The 26,167-nt window shown below is 45.5% G+C and overlaps 1 protein-coding gene across 9 annotated transcripts in view; it reads right to left on the bottom strand.

The window, feature by feature from the left end:
- LTBP1 (latent transforming growth factor beta binding protein 1) overlaps nucleotides 1-26,167 on the bottom strand; it is a 336,231-nt gene that overhangs the window by 180,642 nt on the left and 129,422 nt on the right. For all 9 annotated transcript variants that reach the window (XM_074989698.1, XM_074989699.1, XM_074989704.1 and 6 more), the window contains one exon: nucleotides 1,279-1,503. In XM_074989698.1, coding sequence (XP_074845799.1) covers nucleotides 1,279-1,503 — 225 coding nt within the window. The remainder of the gene's footprint in view (nucleotides 1-1,278; nucleotides 1,504-26,167) is intronic.

Raw genomic sequence — 26,167 nt, 5'->3', positions numbered from 1 at the left:
AGTAATTCTAGCAGCCCAAGATAGTGCCTAATATTTCTACTCTGGTAAAATAATCTGTTTTCCAGTGGATTGCATAGTGTTCCCACAGGGTCTGACTTACTGAAAAATGGAGATGGTGCTTAAGGGTACCTTCTACTTCTAATGTTGCCAACTAGATGACTATTGACATAGCTATTGTGTATTTTGATAATAGAGTTATCAAGTTAGACTACACCTGTCATAAAGATAAAATTAACCTGCGTCTGTTTTTAGCAAAGTGATTTAGAGTAACTGAACACCTAATCCCAAAAGAAAATTATTTTAAAAATGTATTAATTCAGTTGCAACATGGAAAAGTTGGCTGTATGTTACCAGTTACAGTCAAAATCAGGCTGGTTATTCAAACAAACAAAAAACTAGTGTTACATTGCTGAACTGTGGAATTTTAATTGTGGAACTCTCCAAGAAAACAGAAACAAACATGGATGAAACAGACTGATAATCTTCTTTGAGTTTATACTTCATCAAACAATATCAAGCATTATCATCATACCAGTTGCAGATAGCAAGCTGAAAGGGACTACGGGTAAGTTTATTGGTTTTTTTCCTCACATTTATCTTGCTTTTAAAGAAGTATTTCTCTGAGTGCTTACACAGCACGATCTACGATTTCATCAACCTCACTGGAAACGTTGTATTTAACTGAAATTTTCTCAATCTCCTGAAATTATATTTATGGTCCATATCCTGGCATCTGTAAGTTAAAAGGATCACAAAGAACAACCTATGTACACAACAGTTCACTGAGTAAGAGGTAAGTTGTAAGGATAAACATGGATTCTGCTCTCATTTTAGCATCAAGATAATTATGTTGGAAGGATTCTGCTCTCTGTCCAACACTAGCGGGAATAGCTGTGCTACTTTAACAGCCATGGGCAAATTACAGACTGTGTTCTGGAACAACGCCTTCTCTCCTTCCCCATATGGACTCTGTCTATGGAATTTTATTACACCAAAGAATGTGGCACCCTTTTTATTTTGGTGATCTGGACTGAATTCTGACCATGAATTAAAGTAGAATTACCTTACCAAACTCATTTCAATAACACTATGTTATTATTCCAAACATCTACGGAAAATAACTTCCAGTCATTCAGGTAGGCTCTGGAGTCAAGCTGTGGTATCTAGACTCAAACAGTGTAGACAGATGTCATCATCATTACTGACCTGCAACCACAATTAGAAACTAAAACTAGCTCCAAAACAAAAAACATCCATAACAGAAAATAAAAAAGTTACCTTTTACTCCTTGCTGTCCAGGCATGGTCAGTGGTAAAGTATGTGTAGAATGGATGACATGCGATCCAACGGTCTTGCTTGCCTGCTGTGGTTGATGGTAAAGTTTTGGAGTGCTGGCACTCAGTACTGGGATTTGACAAAGTTTACCAGTATAATTAGGAGGACACTGGCATTTATCTCTAGAACTGCACTGGCCACCATTCATGCATGGAAGATGGCAAATAACTGAAAGGATAAAAACAGAAAAATACAGAGATGTTGTTAATACCTCTTCAGCTGCAAAGTCACTTGATACCTCATCATGGTACTGACAGCAGTAGAGGGAGAGGTATGAACCTTATTTCTTCTGACATTTGGGGAATGGCTGTCCATCTGAGATAGGTTTTTTCTTTCTTAATGGCAGGGCCAAGTATCCCGCTTATTACCTCTGTATGGTTCATGTATTTAGCTCTCTCTACAAGTGCAGCATGTGTATTTCTTCCTTAGGAACCTAACTGATTATATTTCACCATATGATAAAAAGAATGCTATGTTTAGTAGCATCCTTTGGGTAAAACCCTGTGTACGGGCACCACTTCCTGGAAAGTCTAGCTTTTTTTCCTCAAAACCCTCATGCCTGTGCCTTCTTTGGAGAGAGGAATAAATCCCTGCCAGATCAGATAATGCCTGGAGTGAATTTCCAATTTCCCTTGAATGCGCTGATTGTTCTTTGACAAACTGTCTCCTCTTCATGGTAGCTTTTTGGTAGAGGTATACATATATATTATTTTTTCAGGCATGAGCCAGTATTTATAATCATCCATTAGAATAATTAAAATCCCAATTAGTTTTATTCCAATAATCCCAGAAATGTAGATTCCAAGCTCTAAAAATATTATAGTGCCTACATAAATACCCAACTATGGCTGATTACTTCTGTGCCAATTTGTACTTGGATGTCCACATAATTTATCAATTCAAAATGCTGAAAATATTACATGTGAGTTTAAATTCAAAAACTATAAAAGTTAATATTTACCAATAAGTGGTCTTTTATGTCTGAAGTTCATTCCTTTCTAACAATATAGCACAGGGTTTTAGAATCTACTACAGTTTAGCTGCATTGTAAAAACTTTCAGAAACTAAATCAAACAGGAAATACAAAATGATGTTGCTCCGGATAAGCTAAAGCCATTTGTTTCATTATTTTTACATAAGATTCTAGGGCTAGGTCTACACTTGCTCCCCACTTTGAAGGGACCAAGCGCAGACATAGCCTTGGAGACAATTTAGCATTTACTTGTAAGCCATATTTTTTAGCACACTGATATTTTGTTAGATTTATACTGCTTGATTGTTTTGAATTACAGGGTAATTTAGAAGTGACAGAAAGTGGCACGTGTATGTATACACTGCCACTACTACCCCAAGCGGTGTAATCTTTGGAAAACCACTGTATATTGCTATCTTACAGTTACTATAAAAGGTCAGTATTAGAAAAAAATGTGCATGTTGTTTGAGGTAACAAGATAAAGTAGGAAGTTTAGAAATCACAGGCATACCAACTGAGCTGTATAATCAATTTGGAGTAAAAAATGCATAGGAAAAATAAGCAATCAGATTGGCTCTTAGCAGAAGCATAATTACATTATATTGACAGTACTTGGTACCTGTCTGCCACGTCACTGGAAAGGTATTACCATACTTATGTACAAATGTAAACAACCCACTATGTTTTGTCATTCTGTTCTACAGATTTCTGTATATTCTGATCCCTTTGCAGGACTGAAGCCTAAAACAGAAACATGTTTCAGTTCTTGCATGAGTAATGATTGTTCTGAAAATATTTTGTAATAATGAGGCAGTGTAAACATGATACTGTTTTTAGATCACAAGGGAGTACAGTGAAAAATTCCAGTCACAAGTCTCTGTAAGGCTACATGAGTAGACAGGCATTCTAGGAAACTATGAAGTGGGAATTAGTATTCTCACTGAGGAGATCCTCAGCCACAAGAAACCTTTATTCTCCAATGAAATAAAGGGCCAAATTCAGCTCTCAGTTAAACCACATTAAATCTATGTTAACTCCACTGAAATCAACTGAGCTATTCTAGATGGACACTACTGTAATTGAAAGAAGAGTCTGGACTCACACCTTAAATTATTGGGTTCCTACACTTCCATAGGCTTTTAAAAGAAAAACTAAAGTATTAAGGTTATAAGTAGCATTGTCATGTTTCATGTAACAATTTCTGTTTTCCTTCTCTTGATGTTCACAAAATGTCATTTACCAATCTGGCTAAAGCATGAATTCTGAACAGCAACGTCAGTTAAACCACAGTGCAAGGCACTCAGGACAATATCAAGCAAGCTTGCCAACTGGGGAGAGGAAAAGCTGCCCCAGGGCCCAGCAACTTAGAAGGGCCATGGTCTCCTGTCGGTCCCTGTAAGTACCAATGGCAGCATCCAGAGCCTTGGGACCTTTAAATTGTTTCAGGAGCTCTGTTCATCATGTACAAGGTGGCACTGAAGTGCTGGCTGAGGAAGCTAGCTCCCCAGCACCGCCCCTTCTGAGCCCCACAGCTGTCCCCTGACTTTGCTTACGGTCCGGTGGGATCTGGTGACCATCCTCATAGCAAGTATCATAAAAATACCCTCTCTCCAGGTAGGATGCAGATATTTTATTGTGATATTTCAACTTTAAGTAATGTGGATTAATTAATATAATTTTCTTGGTGGAGTTCACATTTAACCCAAATTCCACTTACACAACTGATGTCAATGAGGTCTGGTTGCTCAGTAGTTTTGAAAATTATATCAATTATTTAGAGATATGATAGAAATATAAGGCTAAAGAAAGGTTTAGAGCATGGGTGTCCAACCTTTTGGCTTGCCTGGCCTGCACTGAGTGAAGAGGAATTGCCTTGGGCCGCATATAAAATATATAATATAGTTAATGTATATAAATCACATAATAATGTTAAAAGTTTATGATCTTGGGGGGCCGCATTACTAGCTGTCCTAGCTGTTCAGGGCCGCATGCGGCCCACGGACTGGACATGCCTGGTTTAGAGCCTAATTATAGGCACCTGTGTTTTTAGAAAAAATTTCCCTCAAACCTGAAAGTGGCTAAATTACCCCAATTCCAGAATTTCTGCAAAACCACAAATGTCCCATTCAGAATTCTGAGTGTGTCTCACTGATAGTAAAATCCAACTCATGTACAAACCTAGGACATGGTCCTGAGAGGTGGTGGGAACTCATAGCTCCCACTGACTTCCCTGGGGGGTGTGAAGATTTACTTCCCAGGTACAAGATCTGGGGCACTTGAGCAGACAGCCTGGTCACAGCACGCAGCACTCTATCATCCCTAGGAAACCCTGTGGCAGGAAGTTGAGAATGTGCAAGCAGCAGAGCAACACACTGTTCCATCCAATGCCCTCAGATCCACGCTGTCTATCCAACCACAATGGCAGAGGTCACGTAAGACACCCCTCCCTGGGCCCTTGAGGGAGCAGCCTGAGGGGTTCCAGGAGCCACCCCAGGGCTCCAAGGGGTGGACCCCCTCCTGGAGCATGGCCAAGATCCAAGCCCTTCTGGACCTGTGTTGGGAGGAGACGACCCTCCAGGATGGCCACTACCCTGGCCAGATGGGACACCCCACCCTGCACCATGGAGCAGGTCCATACAAAAGTGAAGGAGCTCAGGCAGGGCTATATCTGGGCCTAGGACACTGCCAAAGGCTCCGGGGCAGGACTTGCCACCTGTTCCTACCACAGGGAGCTGAATGCCATCCTGGGGGGGGGGGGGCACATCCCCCCCAGTGCCTGAGCACAGACATGGCGCTTGAGGCCCCCCGCTGCCCCCACCAGCCCTCTTGCAGGGCATCCTGGACCTGCTGCAATGAGCAATGGCTTAGGCCTCCCTGACCCCACCTTGCCCCACCCTGCCCATACCTCCTCTTGCTCCCAGCCCCACCCCAGTCAGGATGAGGGCCCAAACCCATGGTGGGAGGGAATCCCAGGGTCACTGCCATTTGGGGTCTCACTCCACCTGAGGTTTGTGGCTCTCCACCCCCTCCTTGGACTGAGGCCCCCCGCACCCTGTCCAAACCCCCCACATCCCAGTTCTGAGGCCTTCCACCCTGTCCCAAACACACCCCCCACTGTAAATAGTTGCTTGCACTGCTCTGTTTGTAAATAGTTTATTACACTGTTTCTGTTTAAAATGTTTTTCCATGGCTCAGTAAAATAGTTATTTGTTCACCATACCCACATACCTCTTTATTGAGCAGGGGTGGAGATGAAGCAAATGGAGGGATCATAGTGGGGACTGGGTAGGGCTGTAGGCCTGAGGTCCCCACTGGGAGTACTCTGGGGAAGGTTACTGGGGGCTGTGGGAGAATCTCTCCCTCAGGCCTCATGGATCTGTACCCCATCCTGATGGGCCTGGCGGATGGCAGCTGTGTCCAGCTGCATGTATGCATGGCCCTTGCAGCTGGTAGCCACCCCCCACCCTGGGAGGAAGGCCTCCTGCTTAGCCTCCACAATGGTGTGCAGGGCACTACATACTGCCATAACTTGGTGCATGTTGTGCTCCCTCTCTACCAGGTGGGTGACCAGGCACCTGAAGCATGCCTTGAGGTGGCTGAAGGTACACTCAGCCCGCATCCTGGCTTAGGTGAGATGGGCACTGAACAGTTCCCATCTGAGGGCCAGCTGGCCTATATAAGGTTTCATAAGCCAGGGCATGAGGGGGTAGACCATGTCTGTCACAATGCAGAATGGCATCTGAATGTCCCCAAACACCAACTCACAGCAGGGGATAAATGTGTCTGTCTCCAGCTCTGGCACAGACCTGATTTGCACAACACATGGGCATCATGTTCCTGGCCTGACCTCCCAATGTAAATATCTGTGAACTGTCCATGGTGGGTCAGCCAGGGCCTGCAGCACCATTGAAAAGTCACCCTTGTGGTGGATGTACTATGCTATGCTCCGGGGCATGGATTGGAACGTGGATCCCATCGATGGCCCTGTCACAGTTTGGGAACCCCAGGGAGGTGAATATGGCCACATCGTAGTCAATGTCTCCCATATGGATGACACTCTGCAGCAGAAGAAACCTGCAGAGGGAGGGGACCAAACACACATGCCAGGGACTGAGAGACACCCCCCCCAACCAGGACTGTGTGAGAGTGGGATGGCATGGTCCCCTGAAATGGGGATTTCCCTCCACCCCAACCCTTGCACCTCTGACCCTGCTTCCTGAGGGTCCTCCTTAGGCAGGACAACACCCACTGCCAGCGCAAGGACAGAAGCCCAAGAGTACCTTACCTCCATGAGGAGGGCCCTCACAGTGGACTTCCCCACATTGATTTGGTTGCCTACCAAGTAGTAGCTATTGGGGTGGCAAGCTTCCAGAGGATGACTGCAACATCTCCACAGGGATGGCAAGCCACAGCTAGGTGTCCCATCTCTGGAGGGTGGGGGCAAGCCAGGCACACAGCTCCAGGAAGGTGGAAGTTCTGAAGCCTCTTCTGGTAGTCTTGCTGCCCCTGAACTGCCACTCCCACCAGTCAGAAATGGTGCCATGCCTCCAGAGCCACCTGTACACCAGGGGGAGTGGCTGCAGGTGTGATCATCCTGCAGCCAAAGTGAGGTTCTCAGAGGTGGTCTTGGGCTCGCCCTCCAGGAGAAAGAGGACAATGGCTGTCAGGACGTTCAGCAGGTTGCTGCAGCATCTTGATGTGGGGCCAGTGCAAGCCCAGGGGCAGCACTGGTGGAATGGCTCCCTGGGAATAGCTGTGTTGTCCACAAAGATGTGAAGCCCTGCTTTAGCTGTGCTGTCCCTCAAGGAGGTAGGCACGACTACAGCAGAGGCAGAAAATGGGTATCAGGGGGAGGGTCCCTTTAAGGCCATTTCTCACCACGGCTCCCAGAAAGAACTAGTGACCTACAACCCTGTCTGCTGTGGTTCCGGATGGCCATTTTGCTAGTAGAGTGGCTGGGTAGTCCAGCTGCTCTCTGTGGACAAAGCAGATCACTCTTTTAATACATCTTGGTGTCTTGACACAGTCTGTTGAGAGAATTTTTGTCGCAAGATATCTTCCAACACAAACTTCTGCCAATAGATCCCTGTAGTCTAGACATAGCATTACTGAACCACCAAAAGTGGTAGAAACAGAAAGCAGGCCTGCAAGATCTTTATTATTTGCTAAAGAAATCCCGGTAAAGTTGCTGTGTAATATTTTGCAATGTATAGGGTTTAGAATCATGAGCTGAGAAGATATGCAACAATTGAATTTGTCACTGCAATTACATCATCTGGTTTGTTTTCATGATTCTGAACTCCTCTAAAGAGTTCCAAGTAAACTTAATACTGTAGTCAAGTTCGAAATTTTTAATCCAATCAAAATAATGTGTAACAAACCAAATTCTTGGGCCCTAATTCCTCCTAATCCTCAGAAAATAGCTCATACTTATCCAATCAAGCCCTGAACATGGATGGAAACTCTTTGCCTTAAACAAAGAATCGGCTGAAGGTGGCTTTACAAAAAGTTTCCCAACTCCTTTCCAAATATACACCCTACATTTCCCCATTAATCTTTGCTTTTGCTTTTCACAAGTTAACAACCACTCAAATTTAGTCATGTATAAAAGCACTTAATCCCAGATCCTTTGCATACAACACGCAAGGCAGGCTCTCTGGAGCAAACTGCAATATTTTTAATTAAATATAATATTTCCACTGGATGTATCAGAAACTAGCAGATTTTTTCCCCCAGGCTTCCAAATTGTCCAGCACTAATATGGATGCAGAGATGGAGACTTGAAATTGATTCTTCTGGGTTAGAAAAATTTGCCAAGCACTTAAAAATTACAGATGTAGTACTGAAACACAATGAATACAACTAGCCATAGACTGGAAGAGAAGCTTGTTTTGACAAAAATGACAAATCAGTGCACATTAAATTCCTCTAACTCACATTCTTTACATACCATACATTTGTAGACATAAAAGTCAGCACTGATATGTATGGTGGCCCAATGTTCCTTTATATTCAAGACCTACTCTCATTTTCTAACTACAAGATAATCTAGGTGCCACTTATACCTTCTTCAGGCTCCTTGGTGTTTATTTTAAAGTAGGTGGTGCTATACTTCATATTACACAATCCTGTACTCCTATTTATTGTTTTTCTTTTTACATTCTTCTCTTCTGATCCCTCAAAATGGTGAGCTACACCATATTAGATTCCTTGATACTTAGATTCATGGCTCAAATTCAGAAGTGACAGGTAAGGAGGTGGAGGTAGTTACTAGTTGATGAGTGGGAATAGATCTAAGTAAGTGTAACAGAGTCTAAGTTTGTCTGAGAGAGCTTAGGTGTTACAAACACTGATCATGGAGAGGGGTGAATGGAAGGAATGGTAAATTGAACTAATTTAATCACACTTTAATCTCTAGACTCACCAATGAAACTATCCCCAGTCCATACAAATGTTCATGCAAAAACAGAGGTGAGACTGCAGCATGCATTGATCTAGTTATATCAAACAATAGTAGTGAAGTCATGAAGCATGGACTTCAGAATAGTCTGTACAATCTTGCTGAGGATCACAGGCATGCATTCACGAGCAGCTAACCTGTGCAAATGCCTATGCTGCTGTGGCTACTCTATTATTGTTACTTGAGCTAGCTCAGGCATGTTTACATTTGCTGCAGTTGCACTCTGATTACTGTGTAAACCTGAGACAAAACTCCGAGAGATGTTTTCATACGGTAACTAAATGATAATTTTAAAGTTGTATATGTAATAAAAATATTCATGGAAGTAAACATTTTTTCCAAATGTAAGCCCACTGGTTAGAAGCACCAGAGGGGAAAACCCACTGTATCCCATCTATTGGGAAAAAAAGCAGAAACAAACAGCCTATGCAAGCAATGCTATCTACCTACAATTCTTACTACTGCTATTCTCTGATCGAAATAGAGTCTGGCATTTGGTGGGTAGGGGAAGTGGTGTAGCCAATGGACTATTTTGTGAAGGACACTTTCAACCAGTAGGTGGGAAGGAAATTAGATGGAGTATTGCCAGAATTAATGGAAAGGTGCATTTTCCTCTTTATTCACATATATGTATACTGTTTCTCTGTTTTCTTAATTGAATTACTATATTCCCTTTCCACTAATAAAGGTGTCATTATTTGTCCAGTTGCAGTGCTTGCAAGTGGGGAAGTTCTATCTATACCCCAAGAGGGCACTTTTATTTTTCCCTGGGTTCTGGGTTGGCAGCTCAAACGAGTGAAATTATTGGTAAGGGCGGGGGGACCCTACATTTACTGAACTCACTAAACACCTGAGAGAGGATTATGCAAATTATAACAAGAAGCTGTTCAAAAGAGTATAAGCATTGAACACCATGATTTGCTATTAAAGATATCCTTAAAACAAGGAGCATCATACATTACAGGTTTCCAGCAGGGACAAAAAAAAAAAAAGACAAATAATTACCACATTTTCTTGGGCCACAGACTATACTCATAAGAAATCTATTGAGCATCTGCTGATACGGTAAGAATAAGTAGATAGATATAGGGCCAGATTCTCAGCTAGTGTAAATCAGCCTATCTTCTCTGAAGCTGTGCCAATTTATATCAGCTGATAATCAGTTTTACCATATTTAAGCAATGTTTATTACCAATGGGCTGTGTGACAAACAATCCAAGTTCCAAATGGGTAAATACTGATGTCACCGTATAGTGTTTTATCCAGAAAAGGAAAAACAATTTATTGCCAAACTCAGCAAGCTTTGTGGTGCCAATCCTCTCATGGTTATGCCTGTTTTAAGAGAGAAAATAGCACAGCAAAGCAAGAGAATGAGCCACATAGATCAGTGCTGAGACAAGTCTGTCATTTTTCAGAAAGTCAAGACTTTTTTTGGGCATATGAAAGTTATTTTGAACAAATAATTATTTTCTAAATTTTGCACTGGAAATAGGAAACAAAAGATGATTACAAGTATCAGGAATGTTATCACTTATTAATTCTCCCAACACAAGCAGAGACACCTCTAAAGGGGAAGCTAAAGCTGTGGACACTACACTTCAAGACTCTTAGTATTCAAAAAGCTAAAATATGCTAGAAAATTCATGATATGTAGCACTAAAGCTAAATTTCCCAAACAAGATACTGACTCAGACGACCACTCTGCCTTATTAGACTTGCAGCCATGTGTATTTTCAGAAACCACTAGGGTACGCCTCTCTGGACCCTTCCGGTTCCTGTTGGTGATGGTACATCCGCTCGCTGGAAGCTTGCAAGGGAAAAATCTCGGGGTTCCATAACCAGTTCCCCCTGAGATACTTGAGTCTCTGTCCCTGTTCGCGATTGCCCTCGGGGATACGGGACCGTCTGTGGGGATCTTTCCCTGGTAGACTGCCGGTGGTGTCTATGCCCCGCATGATAGGGGCGACCATGGCAGCATGGGCACTGCTCTTGGGAAGGTGACCTAGACCACTCCCTTGGTGCATACCCTCTGTGTCTGGGGGAGCGAGATTGTTGAGAGACCTGGGACACTGGAGAGAGCGATTTGTGATAGTACTCCAGCAGCTTAAACCCCAGGAAGGGTGAAGGTGGTCCCAGCCAGGGCGAGGCTGGTTGTAAAAATGGAGACGGGGGCTCCAGGTAGGCTAGGGGGGACCCCTGCCTCCTAGTTGGAGTCTGCAGCATGAGCGGAGGGCTGAGAGAAAGCAACTCTGCAGCCCTGTCTGGAGAGGGGCTGCGGTGCCTTGTTTTGTGTGCAGCCTTCCCCCTCCCTTGAGGGGGTAGCTCTGCCCCCTGACGTGTAGGGGATCTCGGCCCCATCCGCACCGTGCTCGGCATGCTTATGGGCGGTGCCGCACGGGCGGTGTCCTCCGGTGCCTGCAGGCTGCGTGCCTGCGCGCTCTGCACCGCTGGTTCCCCGGGGTCGGTGCCGCTGCTTGCGGTGCCGCCGGTACCGGCGCTTGTTTAACCGCCACCCTGCCTGCGGTGCAGGGCGGCTGTTTGATTATCGGAGGCTGAGCCACCTCCACGTGGCTCTCCATGCCGCCGCCGATCAGCTGTTGCTGCGGCTGGGGGCTGTGCGCTCCTCCCGTCCCACTCGGTGTTGCTGCCGACAGGGATCGGGCTGGGGAGACTTTCCTCCGTTTTTGCGCTGATGGGGTGAGGGAGGCAGCTTTCCTTTTATGGGCCCCAGAGGGTCCCTCCTGCTGCGGCCGCTCCGGCACGTCTGGCTGGAGGGCCTTGTCGAAGAGCAGCATTTCAAGCCGCATCTCCCTTTCCCTCCTTGCTCTGGCTGTTAATTTTGCACAGAAGGAGCATTTCTGCGTGACATGGGACTCCCCCAGGCACCTTATGCAGTGACTGTGCCCATCAGACGCTGGCATTGCCTCTCGGCAAGACTCACATTCCTTGAATCCTGAATAGGACATTGTTGGTGAGTCTTTCAGTTGTTAATGGGGTACTTAGCACCTTCTCTGTGCTGTTTTCCCCCTCTCTGATAGCCTGCCGCGGCAGGAGGGCTAATGGCCCTAGGCTCCTGGCCTCCGGTGCTCCGCTTGTTACTAGGACTGGACTGAATGCCGTCCCGCTTGTTGGTTGTTTTTTTTTTTTGTTTTTTTTTTTTTGAAAATAACAACTGGCTAACTTAACAGTAGCCTAAGAACTTGAAAACTTTAAAGAAAAACAGTTAAAACCATTGAATATGCTAACTTGGCCGTAGCCTAGTTGGATTCCGTCTGCAGCCGACGGCAGTTAAGAGGAACTGGCGGGGACTGGATTGCGCACGTGGCCAGGAGCGTGCAAGGGAGCGGCACGCACCGGCGCATGCACGGTCCGGCAGAAACTGCTTGAAAAATCCTATCTGCGGCGCCGGGCGAGCCCGACACCTAATGTGGAGCACCCATGGGGACACTCGAAGAAGAACCCTACCATTCATGCATGCCAAAAAATCTCACCAAGCTATTTTGGGTGGAAGAGAGGTTCAAGTGGCAAGGAAAAGAAGCATGGTCAAGGCTGGTGGAATAGCCTTTTGCAGTGGTCCTTGGGGCTATCGTGGAAGGCTGACCTCACCTTCCCTCCAATGTTCAGGGACTGCGATGACAAAGGGGTGGGTGAGCTCTCTTCAGGGGACTCCCAACTGCTGCATTGAGAGCCCCTCTGCAGTTCAGGGCCTCCATTTGGTCAGTCACTGCTGTCATGAGCTTTGCCACATTTTCCATCTGCTTTGCCACTTGCTCTCTCTGGAAGTCAAGCATACTCTGCCGCCACTCTGCTGTTTCCCTTTTCATGTCACTAGTTTCTGCTTCGGACCGCCCAATGTGCTGCAGAATCAGATCCTGCTTGTGTCTTTTGCGTTTCCTTGGCCTGTCTCCCACACTGGGTATGACAGTTGGAAAGTGAAAGTCATGATTGAGAGACAATTCACACTAAGCCCTTACCCATCAATGAATGGGTCTCTCTCTCTCTCTACTATCAGGGAAAGTCTCATTTTGCAAGGATGCTTAAATTTTATTAAGGATAGCATTCAAGGCATGCATTGCACAAGCCATCGTTTACCACCATTTACCCAGAACATTTTTGTGGTAGACATGGTAAGCTATTGTCTGCTTTGTGGAAGGAGAGGGGGGTGCTACAAAGAATGGTAAGCTGTCTGTTGTCCTGGAGCAGGGGAAAGAGAAGTTACTCACCTGTGTAGTAATGATGGTTCTTCGAGATGTGTCCCCATGGGTGCTCCACCGTAGGTGTCGGGCTCGCCATGGCGCTGAAGATCGGAAAATTTCCAGCAGTCTCCGTCGGGTCGCGCACGCGCCGATGCGCATCGGTCCTTCGCGCACTTACGGTCACGTGCGCCATCCGGTCCCCGCCAGTTCCTGATCAACCGCTCCGGATGTCCCTGAAAAATACGAAACAGAGCTCCTAAGTGGGGAGGAACGGGTGGGTAGTGGAGCACCCACGGGGACACATCTCAAAGAACCATTGTTACTACACAGGTGAGTAACTTCTCTTTCTTCTTCGAGTGGTCCCCGTGGGTGCTCCACCGTAGGTGACTACCCAGCAGTAACCCCCCCCAAAAAAGGAGGTGGGTACCCGATTTATGCACAGCTTGCTTTTGAAAGGACTGCTGTCGACAGGCGTGTATCTTCATCAAACATCTGGTGCATGGCGTAGTGCTTGGCAAAAGTGTTGTAGGATGACCAAGTCACCGCTCTGCAGATGTGTCTCAGCGCGATTCCCTTGAAGAAGGCCATCGACGACGCCATCGCTCTAGTGGAGTGAGCCCTGGGCGGAACCGGCAGAGGAGTCTTGCGAAGCTCATAGCACAGTCTTATGCATGACACGATGTGGTTTGAAATCCTCTGTGAAGATAGGCCTTCCCCTTTCAACCTCAGTGCGAGGGACACCAGGCTTAGTTCTATCTATGTAAAAGGCCAACGCCCTTCTCACATCTAATAAGTGCAGCCATGCCTCTTTGCTTGAGTTGTGAGGCTTAGGATAAAACGACGGTAATATTATCGGTTCGTTAATGTGGAAGTCTGAAGAGACCGTTGGAACGAAGGCTGGGTTTAATCGCAAGACCACCGCTTCCTTTGAGAACACTGTGCAGGGCGGTGTGGCCATTATTGCTGCAAGCTCGCTCACCCAGCGAGCTGACGTAATTGCAAGAAGGAAGGTTGTCTTCATGGTAAGTAACCGAAGGGGAACCGTAGCCAATGGCTCAAAGGGCGGTCCTGACAGCGTGTGGAGGACCAAGTCCAAACTCCATGACGGCGGTATCGGTTTCCAAGGGGGATACAGATTTGCCAACACCTTTAAGAAGCGCGTGACAACAGGATGGGCGAATATGGTTGCTCCCTCCTCTTTGTGTCAAAAAGCTGATATAGCCGTGAGATGAACCTTTATCGAGGATGGAGAGAGCCCCTTTTGTTTGAGTTCTAGCAGGTAGTCCAGAATTGTGGTTATAGGGGCGTCCAGAGGTGTCAACTCCTTGGAAGAGCACCAGGAGGTAAAACGTGTCCACTTGTGCTCATAAGTCCTTCTGGTGGAAGTCCTCCGACTACACTCCAGGACTTGCTTCACTCCCTCTGAACATGTACTCTCTAGGGTGCTGAGCCATGGATTAGCCATGCCTGTAGGCGGAGTCCCTGCAGGTGCAGATGCAGTATTGACCCTCGAGCCTGTGTGAGAAGGTCCGGTACTTCCGGTAGGGGAAACAGCCGGCGACGTGCCACGTGTAGAAGCAGTGGGAACCATTGTTGTCAATCCCAGGTTGGAACTATGAGTATCATGCGTGCTCTCTCCCTTTTGGCTTTCTCCAAAACCTTGTGTATGAGTGTTGTGGGAGGGAACGCATAGAGTAAAGGGCCCTTCCATGGGATCATGAAGGCGTCCCCCAAGGATCCCTGTCCTATGCCCACTCTGGAGCAGTACTGGAGACATTTCTTGTTGTTGTGAGTGGTGAACAAATCGATTTGGGGAAACCCCCATTTGTGAAACACTCAGTGGAGCAGGTCGGAACGGCTCTGCCACTCGTGCGTGGGCGCAAAGTGTCTGCTGAGTTGGTCCACCTTTACGTTGTGGACACCAGGCAAGTATTAAGCTCTTAGGGTTACGTTGTTGGCAATGCACCAGTTCCACAACCGGACAGCCTCCGCACAGAGTGCACGAGATCTGGCCCTTCCTTGTTGGTTTATATAAAACATGGTGGAGGTGTTGTCGGTATTTATCCCGACTACTTTCCCGTGCAGGTAATTCCGAAAATGTCTACATGTACTGAACACTGCTCTGAGCTCTAGTATGTTTATATGCAGTGTCTTCTCCACGGGGGACCATAAACCTTGAGTGGCTTTGTTGTCCATGTGCGCCCCCCATCCCATATGGGATGCATCTGTTGTGAGAAAAACAGTAATTTGCGGTTGGTGGAAAGGTACTCCTACTAGTAGGTTCTTGGGGCTTGCCCACCATTCCAGTGACCTTCGCACCTCCGTTGTGGGTGATACCATCCCGTGAACGGTATGGGCTGATGGTTTGTACACGGTCGCCAACCAAGGCTGCAAGCCTCGCATGTGCAGTCTGGCGTTTTGTACCACAAACGTGGTGGTCGCCATGTGCCCTAGCAACTGTAGACATGTTAGGATTGGAACAGTGGGGCTGTACGTTATTACTTGTACCAGAGATTCAATGACGTGAAAACGGGCATCGGGCAAGTATACCCTTGATGTAACAGAGTCTATTCGGGCTCCTATAAATTCTATATTTTGTGTGGGCTCGGTTTTTGACTTTGAGAGGTTGATGATGAGGCCCAGTGAGGTAAATGTGCTTGTGGTGATGCGTATCATCTGTAAGACCTCCGCTTTGGAAGTTCCTTTCAGCAGGCAGTCGTCCAAGTATGGAAAAATGAAGACGCCCTGACTGTGTAGGTACGCTGACACGACCACCAGGGTTTTGGTGAAAACTCAGGGTGCCGAAGAGAGACCGAATGGAAGGACTCTGTACTGGAAATGTTCTTTGCCTACTGTGAATCGGAGGAAATGTCTGTGCGCTGGATGAATTGTGATACGAATATATGCATCCTGTAAGTCGAGGGCTGCAAACCAGTCTCCATCGTCCAGTGCTGTGATTATGGAAGCCATTGTAGTCATTTTGAAGCGTTGTTTGCGCAGATACCGGTTAAGGGCCCATAAATCCAGGATGGGCCTCCAACCTCCTGTCTTCTTCTCTGTCAGGAAGTACCGGGAGTAGAAACCTTTGCCTTGGAATTGTTCTGGTACTCTCTCCACCGCTCCTATGAACAAGAGGTGGTCCACCTCCTGTTTTAATTTTATGTGGTGAGAGGGATCCCTGAGAAGGGGCCTGGTGGGAGGATTCGGTGGTGGCAACGATCGAAAAGGGATTGTGTACCCTGTGGCTATAATCTCCAATACCCATTTGTCTGTGGTGATGCTTTGCCATTGAGAGTAGAATGGCTTGAGTCGATGGTGAAACATATGTTGAGATTGGCACTGGGAGACGGTCTTGGTTTTGCAGTCCCCGACATACCCGTCAAACCTACTGTTTTATGTTTTGTCCGGAGGGGGCGCGGCCCTGCTGTGGCCGACGTCTAGGAGCCTTGTACTGTTGTGGCTGTTGCTGGCGCCCCTGATCATCCGCCCGTTGAAAATGAGTGCGCTGTGGTTGATAACTATAACGCCGTTGCTGAGGGTAGAACTTCTTTCTCCTGTATGACGGGGTATATATACCCAGGGTCCTAAGTGTAGCTCTCGAGTCCTTACTAGAGTGTAGAACTGAGTCAGTTGATTCCGCAAATAATTTCTGCCTGTCAAAAGGAAGATCTGTGATTTTTACTTGCAGATCCTTGGGAATGCCGGATGTCTGGAGCCACAATTCCTTGCGCATTACCACCGCAGTGGCTGTGGAACGAGCCACTGTGTCCGCTACGTCCAAGGCAAGCTGGACTCCTGCTCGTGAATCTGCATAGCCTTCTTGGACGATTGCTTTGAGGACCAGCTTTTTATCCTCTGGGAGGAAGTCCATGAGGCAGGTAAGTTTAGAATAGTTGTCGAAATTGTGGTTCGACAAATGAGCAGCGTAATTCCCCATCCGTAGCAGTAAGGTAGATGATGAATAAACCTTTCTGCTGAGGAGGTCTAATTTCTTTATATCCTTGTCTGATCCCCTGGATTTATACTGGGATGTTTTGGCTCTGTGTTGCGAGGATTCAACCACTAGTGAATTAGGCTGTGGGTGACTGAACAGAAATTCCATGCCCTTGGCAGGGACAAAGTACTTCTTATCCGCCCTCTTGTTAGTAGGAGGGATGGAGGCTGGAGTCTGCCATATGTTAGTGGCTGACTCCATAATTGCATCATCCAGTGGTATGGTTATCTTAGATGAAGTCGGAGGTCTGAGGTTTTTGAGGAGCTTATGGTGTTTCTCCTGCACCTCCGCCACGTGAATGTCTTGTGATTGAGCCACCCATTTGAACAGCTCTTGAAATTGCTTTAGGTCATCTGGGGGAGAGATATCTCCAGGAACAGCAGCTTCATCTGGGGAGGATGAGGAGGCATCGCTGTTATACATCTCCTCCAAGTCCTCGGGTTCCTGATTCTGTTCACATGGTTGCACTTTTAAGGTTTCCAGGTGGGGTTCCAGATCCTTGGCACCAGTCTCTGACTCGGAAACTTGTGGTGTTCCCCCAGGTTGAGGCTGTGCGCTGTGATGTTGACGAGGCGTTGATGGGGATCTACGCCAAGACCCGGAGCTCCTGTGTCGATGTCCCGTATAGTAATGACAGCCATAGCAACAAGGGCAAGGGCCCGGTGATGGGGACCTGGACCACGACCTGAAAGCGTAGAGGTGATGTGAAGAATGGTGTGACCGTCGAGATGACACTGACATAGGCGGGGATCCCCTGCGATAGTATTCATAGGGATCCCTGCTTGAAGTTGGTGAAAAATGTCCAAGTCCAGGAGATGGCGGTTGAAGAAATGGGGATGGAAGTCTGCAGCAGGCTGATGGAGTTGCTGCCCGCTGAATCTCTGGGGGAGAGCGAGGTGATAATGGCAGCGCAATGACCTCAGAGGAGGGGCTGCGGTGCCGGGTCTTTGCTTTCGCTTTCCCCTGCTCAGGCGCCGCAGGTGTTCTGATCGGTGCCGGGGGGCTCGGCACCGTAGTCGGTGCCGTGCTGGGTTCCATTGCCCCCGGTGCCGCGCTCGGTGCCACTGTCCTCGGTGCCACTCGGGAAGTCTCGTCTGGCACCGTTGGGCTCCGTGCCGGGTGCTCTTGCTCCGGTGCCGTTGGAGCCGTAAGGCTCGGTGCCGCAGCAGCCGGTGCCGACCTTTCTGGTGCCTGCACAGCCCTCGGTGCCACCTCCTTAAGAGCCAGAGGCCCCTGCACGGACACATGCGCCGCGGCCTTCCCAGCAGAAGAGGCCAGCGGGCCCAGGCCCCGTGTTCCACTCGTCCTGCTCATAGAAGTAACTGGCAGGGATCGAGTTGGTGAAGTCTTTTTCTTCTTCTGCACAGACGAGGTCAGAGAGGCCGCCTTCCTCTTGTGCAAACCTGAAGAGCCCTCCTTATGGGGCTTTTCCGATGTTGCAGGCTGAAGGGCCTTGTCAAAAAGGAACATTTTGAGTCTCATCTCTCTGTCCTTTCGAGCTCTAGTTGTTAGCTTAGAGCAATGAGGGCACTTTTGGGGGACATAGGCTTCCCCGAGGCACCGAATACATTTACTGTGCCCGTCTGAGGCAGGCATGGCCTCCCGGCACAATTCACACTTTTTAAAACCCAGTGAGGACATTGTTTAGCTTTAAGTCTTTAAGGTTCTTAAGTGCTAACAGGGCACTTAGCAGTCAATCAAAGCAGCAACCAATAACCGTTAACAGTTAAATAAACAGCCTTGAAGACTTTCAGATAGTGAGCCTGCCCGAAGGTGGCCGCCTTGGTCCTTTTTCTCGCTCCCTTTTCCTTTAAAAACTATGTACACGGTAAAACTAACTTACTATAACAACTAATTAACAATTAACTATAACTATAACTATTATCAATAAGTAAAACAGAGTTTATCTGTCTCAGGCTTTGGAGCTGGAGTGGATTCCGTCTGCAGCCGTTGGCGGTTGAGAAGGAACTGGCGGGGACCGAATCGCGCACGTGACTGTAAGCGTGCGAAGGACCGACGCGCATCGGTGCATACGCGACCCGACGGAGACTGCTGGAGATTTTCCGATCTGCGGCGCCGGGGCGAGCCCGACACCTACGGTGGAGCACCCACGGGGACCACTCGAAGAAGAAAAATTTCTTTTGCCTGTTCCTGGAGCACTCCTCCGCAAGTACCAAGGACTGAAGAGCCCAGCAGCCACATGGCAAGGGGAAGGATGGTGAAGGGTTCAATTCCAGCCACATGGATGGCTGGGCATGGAGGGATCCCTGTATATTGAAAAAAAAAAATGCTGGGGGAGGGCATGGTTTTCAGCCATCTGCTAGGTTGTGGTAAAAAAGTTTCTCAGTGGTCACCAAAGCAGCCCTCATCAGGGAAAAGAGGCCACATACAGGAGGGCAAACCTACCTGTGCTGCACATGCCAGTTTGTGGTAGCAGAGTCCGCAGAGCCCGTAAGCCACGTGGTGAGGGGGAAAGGTGGGGAAGGGTTCAGTTCCAGCCACATGGATGGCTGGGTGCACAGGAATTCCTACAAAATGAAAAAAAAATGTTGGGGAAAGGGAAATGGGAGAGGAGAAGGCACGGAGAGCCTGCCAGCCATGTGGAGAGGAGAAGATGAAGTGCATACTAGCCACATAGTGCAGCAGTGTGCTCCAGGGAAATGTAAAAGGGCAGGAAGCACTGCAAAAAATCCAATCCAAATTTCCATGCTTCTTCAGGTTGCCAAAGAAGACATCACCCTCCTAAAACTAACAGATATTGACAAAGAATCGCTGTACATCCTGTGTGACCAAATGCCTGGAAAATATGCCAAAATGCTGTGCGGTGCCATAATACCAGATTGTTATGTGTTTGCCTGGCATGGCAAAGTGTGCTATCATAGAGACTGCAATAAGTCAGGTCTGCCCAAAAACAGGTGCAAAAAATACAAGAGTGCCTGGATGAGGCATTTGAGGAGATCTCCAAGAAGGACAAGCACTTCATCCCCAGAAATATTTACAAGCTGTTCTGTGGGGCACAGATGCATAAAAAACCTGTACCCATACCCAACCCAATATGTATACCCACCTGCAACCTGCTTCTAGCATTCAGAACAAAATACTCACCAGAACAGCTTGGTCTTGGGAGCTCAGGGACTAGCATGGGGGGGGACAAGCATGGGGTAGACTTGTTCCAGCTCTAGGATGAAGAGCTCTGAGTTGTCGGGAAGAAATTCCTTGGCCCCTGATGGCTGCCCCCATCCTCCTCTCCATTGGCCTCTTCCTCCTGGTCCTCCAGCTCCTCTCAGGTCACCCCGGACACCAGACCAGGGCCTCCACAGCTGTTGTAATTAATACTGGGGCACGTGGTGTGCCCCGCCCCCCCAAGAAACACACACAGCTGTTTATAATAGCAGCAGATCTGTGAAGATGACCCGGAACACTGGTTGGCTTCCCAGACTCTGTGATAGGCCTGCTGGAGCTCTTTCACCTTCAGCTGGCAATGTGTAGAGTCCCGGGAACAACCTCTGGCAGCCATCAACTGTGAGATCCTATCTTACATGTTCGCATTTCTCTTCAACACCCAAAGTCTGCTTGCCATTGATTCATCTCCCCAAACTGCAAGAAGATCCAGGATCTCCTGATGGGTCCATGTTGGAGCTCTCCTGTGAGCCTGAGAACTACAAGGCAGATCACTACCTTCAGTGCTCATGATTGCAGGAGATGGCTACTGATGTGGTGTGATGTGATGAATAAAAGAAAATTTTCATTATGGGCACCCTTTATATTTCAAAGACTGGGCGCTGATGAATTCAAATTCAAATGAGCGGTCTTCCTGTGACCTCCTTCATGAACACCTGGACAGCAGCAGCCATACCTGGCCATACCATATGGCTTTGTGGGATACATATGGGACACTTCTGGAGGCTAATAAATTCAATTTTGGGATATGGTGCTTCCACACTAGCCCTTATATGAAATTTTAAATTCCAACCTGATGCTACGCCCAGCCAGTACCGACAATATTATGATATCAAGAGTAGTGCTCCCTAATTTGAACTAATGGTATTTACACTGAAGACAGTGACATTTTAATGTCAAGCTAACTGCCTTAAATTCAAATTTATCTCATAGTGTAGATGTAGCCTAGGTTTGGTGAGGGCAGGTGACCAAAGCCCACAAGTAAGACATAAACATGGAGAACTAGCTAAGAGGTCAGAAATTGTAGGGAGCATGGGCTGTTATAGCAGGGATAGATAAGAGACAAAGCAGAACTGAGGGGTAAAATCAAATCAGTATCTTAGATGTCTATATGCTACTGCAAGCAGTACAGGAAATAAGCAGGAAGAACTTGAAATGCTAGTAAATAAACTCAACTATAACACAGTTGGTATCACAGTGACTTGGTGAGATATACACGGTACAGGCTGCACCTCCCTGTCCAGCACACTTGGGACCTCAGTGGTCCCAAATAAGGGATTTTGCTGGACCAAGGGAGGTTAAAGCCCTCCCGGTCCCTGGCCACCCCCAGCTAGCCCTCTGGTCATGGCTCCATGGCTCTCCAGTTGCAGCTCACCACCACACCCCTCCCCGCCCCCGGTCCCAGTCCCCCATGGGGCTGCCAGGGGATGGTGGCACTCTGGCCACAATCCCATATGGGGCTGCTGAGGGAAACCAATGCTCTGGTTCCAGTCCCCCATGGAGTTGCCAGGGGATGCTGCTGGCTCCAGCCCCAGTTCCCCTTGGGGCTGCCAGCTGGTTGCCCTCCTGCCCCAGCTCTCTGGCTCAGGAACATTTCTCAGGTCCTGCTGCATGAGGGATGTTGCCAGACCAGAAAGTGCCAGTTTGAGGAGGTGCAACCTGTACTGGAATATTGGTATGAAAGGGTACGGCTTGGTCAGGAAGGTCAGGCAAGGTAACAATTGAGGAGGTATTGCCTTACATACTAAAAATGCACACACTGAAATTGAAATGGACATGGGACACAGACTTGTTGTGAGTTTCTGGGCAAGGATAACAGGGAGAAAAAAAACAAGCGTTCATGGCAGGGATCTACTACAGACCATCAAACCAGAAAGAAGGCCGTATGAAGCATTTTTTAAACAACTAACAAAACAATTCAAAGCACAGAAGTTGGTGGTCATGCAGGACCTCCATTTTCCAGACATCTATTGGGAAAGTACCACAGCAAATTATCCAACAAGTTCTTGGAATGTGTTGGAGACAATATTTTTATTTCAAAAGCTGGAGAAAGTGTTTAGAGAAGATGCTGTTCTACATTTGATTTTGATAAAGAGGGAGGAACTGGTTGAGATTTTGAAAGTGGAAGGCAGCCTTGGTGAAAGAGAACACGAAATGAAGAGTTCAGGATTCTAAGGAACAGTAGGAGGGAGAACAGCAAAATGAAGACAATGGATTTTGAGAATGAAGACATTAGCAAACTCTGGAAGTTGGTAGATAAGGTCCCATGGGAAGCTAAGATGAAAAACAAATGGAGATAGCTGAAAGATTTTCAAAGAAATATTATTTACGGAGCAAGAGCAATCTATTCCGCTATGTAGAAAAGATAGGCAATATACCAAACGATAACTCTGGCTTAACCAGGAGATCTCAAATGAATTAAAAATAAAAGGCCTATAAAAAGTGGAAACTAGGTCAAATTACAAAGGATAAATATAAACTAGAGAAATGGTCTGAGGTAAATACGATGAGACGAAACAAGGACAAATATAAAGTACTCCACGTAGGAAAGAACAGTCAGTTTCCACGCATACAAAATGGAATGTGTCTGTCTAGGAAAGGAGTGTTGCTGAAAGGGATATACAGGTTATAGGGGTCAACTGTACCACACTTGCAAAAAAAGCAAACTCCATCTCGGATGTATGAATAGGAGTGTTGTAAGCCAGACATAAGAATTAATTCTTTCACTCTACTTTGCACTAATGAGGCCTCAACTGGAATATTATGTCCAGTTCCAGACTACACATTTCAGTAAAGATGTGGAGATATGGGAGAAGGTCCAAAGAAGACCCACAAAAATGATTAAAGGTCTTTAAAAAAAGGTCATGTGAGGGAAATAGGTTTGTTTAGTCTGGAAAAGGGAAGACCGAAAGGGGACATATTAACTGATTTCAAGTACCTGAAAGGTTGCTACATGAATGGAGAAAAATTATTCTCTTTAACCTCTGAGGGTAGGACCAGAAGCAATGGGCTTAAATTGCAGCAAGGGAGGTTTAGGTTGGATATTAGGGAAAAAAACTTCCTAACTGTCAAGCTGGTTATTATTTTTTCATTATTTAGCCAGTGGCTGTTTTCAAGCTAACTATGCAGTAGTTATCCAGGTCATTCCACTTGTTCTTTTCAAATATTGGCATAATAGTACCTCTCTTACAGTCTTTTTGAATGTCCTTTGTATTCCAACATCTATTAAAAATTATCGTCAGCAGACTAAAGATCACCACAGCCAATTGTTTCAGGAGCTTGAGTGCAAATTATCCAGGTTTACATTAATAAGACATGTATCCTTACTAGAACTTATTCCATAGCTACTAGAAGATTAAAAAGTACATTACAGTCCTCACGTTATATAAATACACAATCCTACTTCATTCAAATACAAACAAAAATAATTAAACTATTTCTGCATTTTCTGCATTCTTAACTATATTAGGATCTCCATTTTGTAATAAGTATAGACCACTGTTAGAATTTCTTTTCCTAATATTCTTTACATAACATTTTATTGTCTTTAGTCCTGCCAGACGTGGATTTTTTCATGATGTCTTTCGTGTCCCTTAACAATTTGCCGCATGTTTTAAGTTCCAATTTATACTGAATTCTACTTGGGGTTTTCTTCCATTTATGTAATGTATAATCCTTTATTAGGTCTAGCTGCTGCCTTCATCTTACCACTGAGTCAGGATAGGTTTTGAGCCAAAGTTGTCCTCTTTCCTGATTGTGTTATCATGACTTTTTAGCCATTTAATGAACTCTTCCTAAAAAATCTGAATTTTAATTCATATTTTTCAATCTAAATTTTTTTCTCAATCAATTTCACTCATTACTTTCCTGAACTGAGGAAACTTTTATAAAAAAAAAAAAAACACATGAGAAAAAAATGAGGACAGAACTTTGTATATATATATAGCAAGAGAGAAATATACATCTCATAGAGCTGGAAGGGAGCTTAGGAGGTCATCAACTCCAGTTCTCTGCCCTCTTGACAGGACCAAGCACTATCCCTGACAGATTTTTTTTTTTAAATCTATTTGCCTCAGACCCCTAAATGGCCTCCTCAAGGATTGAGCTCACAAGCAGGGGTTTAGCAGGCCAGTGCTCAAACCACCAACCTATCCCTCACCACCTCCAAAAGCACTCAACACTGGCCTGCCTCTACTCCAATGGAAGGCTGTAGGAGGCACGGATTTGTAAATAAATTGGAGTAGGAATTACACTGTAACTATCTGTAAGAGTGGAATTTAATTCTCAAAATATAGGTCTAATGAATCCTGGAGTTTTACATGTAGCTTTAGTGGAATTCTTCCGCAACAAACAAATCTTTTCTTCCTTTACAAACACAAAGTGACATGAGAGACATATAACAAATCCTGTGGCACTCAAGATGAAATTGAATAAATACTGAGTCACCTACAAAGATGGAGTTATTTGGGTCTATTTGTAATCAATAAATTTTAAATACCTTTAAAAGTGCTGGATTAAGGTATTAATCACATAAAATCTGAAGATATCTTTGTATTACAATTATCACTGTTCTGTAAATAATAATTACCTTCTTCTGTAATTATTCTGTAGAATAAAGTGAATATAAAACATGCTTCCTAAATGTAAAAATATCTGTGTAGATGCTTTTTCAGAGACGGAGATATAGTTTCCCTGGTACTATACATTTCTGAGATTGTTCTTTCAAGAATTAAATAGATGTTTTTTCCCTAAAGAAAATCTGGAAAAATATATTTAACTAAATAAAAACCAATACAAACCCCAAAAGCAACTTATCTAATTTCCTGAAATGTTAAATGTTCTCCACTTCATTACTTATATTTCCATTTGAATAAGATGATTCTTTATTACTCCTTTCCAACTATCTCCATCAGCCACATAAGACATTAATCTTACAATACAGCAATTAATACATTAATCTCAGATGAAACAGAATGACTGATGTGACTTAATGTAGCATTATATCTGCATTGCATGGCAGTGTGACAGCATCTGTTCAAATTATCTGTAGAAGCAGCAAAAAACAAAATAGAAATAAAATAAATAAAATATAAAAAGAACCAAATATGTTACATCCTACAGTTTCCCTCCTAATCCCACAATAAGAATTCTCAGTTTAAAGCACATTCTCTAACCTCACCCAGGAACAATCAATGAGATTAGGCTCAACATCTGGGATAAGCATTACTTCCATGAATAATTAAGCTCTCTCTGACCTGGTGAAAAGGAGACTGGTAATCAAAGTCACCTGAAAGTAGTGTCGTTTTACTGTAAACAATGTGCATATGTGTAACAAATTAGGTAAAGATTAGAAAATAGGAGTGATCTACTTTTAAATAATGAGATGAGATCTCTGTGCTAGATGTAGGCAGAAAGCAGACAGAGTTTGGGCCATATGAAAAACAAAGGCTAACTCATGTAAGAACATTTAATACATTTATTGGGACTATTCAGGTAAGTAACTAGGGCATACAGTTTTGTCTGAGTGACAGAATTTTCCAGGAGAAGGCCCCAAACTCGCGATCTAATCCATAAGGAAGAACTGTATTGTTTTTGTGGAGTCCCACTGGAAGTCAATGGGATTCTGTGAAAGTGCATGCCATCTGGAAGGATAAGACTGCAGAACTGTAACTTATTTCTCATTGTATTTTATGTTAAGCATAAGAAGAGTCATAAGAGATTCCATCCTGTTTTTTTTCCTATTACCAGTTCTTTGTCCCTGGTGACACAACTTCACTCCCACCAGGATGTCTCTGAATGCACAATTTATGTGAAGTTATGCTACATGGAGGGTGACACTTTATTTCTGTATAAGTGCCAAAGGCATACAGAGCCACTGAACCAGAAAGAGACAAGTCAACAGTTTCTTATAGAGCCTCTTTTACTATTAAGCAAGGCCGGTTTGCACATTACGAGAACAGGAACATTCTCCAACACCCATCTAAATACCAAGTTGTGAGATGAAAATTTCCTAGGTTGGTATATTTGAT

Source organism: Carettochelys insculpta, chromosome 3 (genome assembly GCF_033958435.1).
Source record: "Carettochelys insculpta isolate YL-2023 chromosome 3, ASM3395843v1, whole genome shotgun sequence".
Lineage (NCBI taxonomy): Eukaryota > Metazoa > Chordata > Testudines > Carettochelyidae > Carettochelys > Carettochelys insculpta.
The sequence above is the reverse complement of the archived record's forward strand: the minus strand, read 5'-3'. Positions and strand labels throughout refer to the sequence as shown.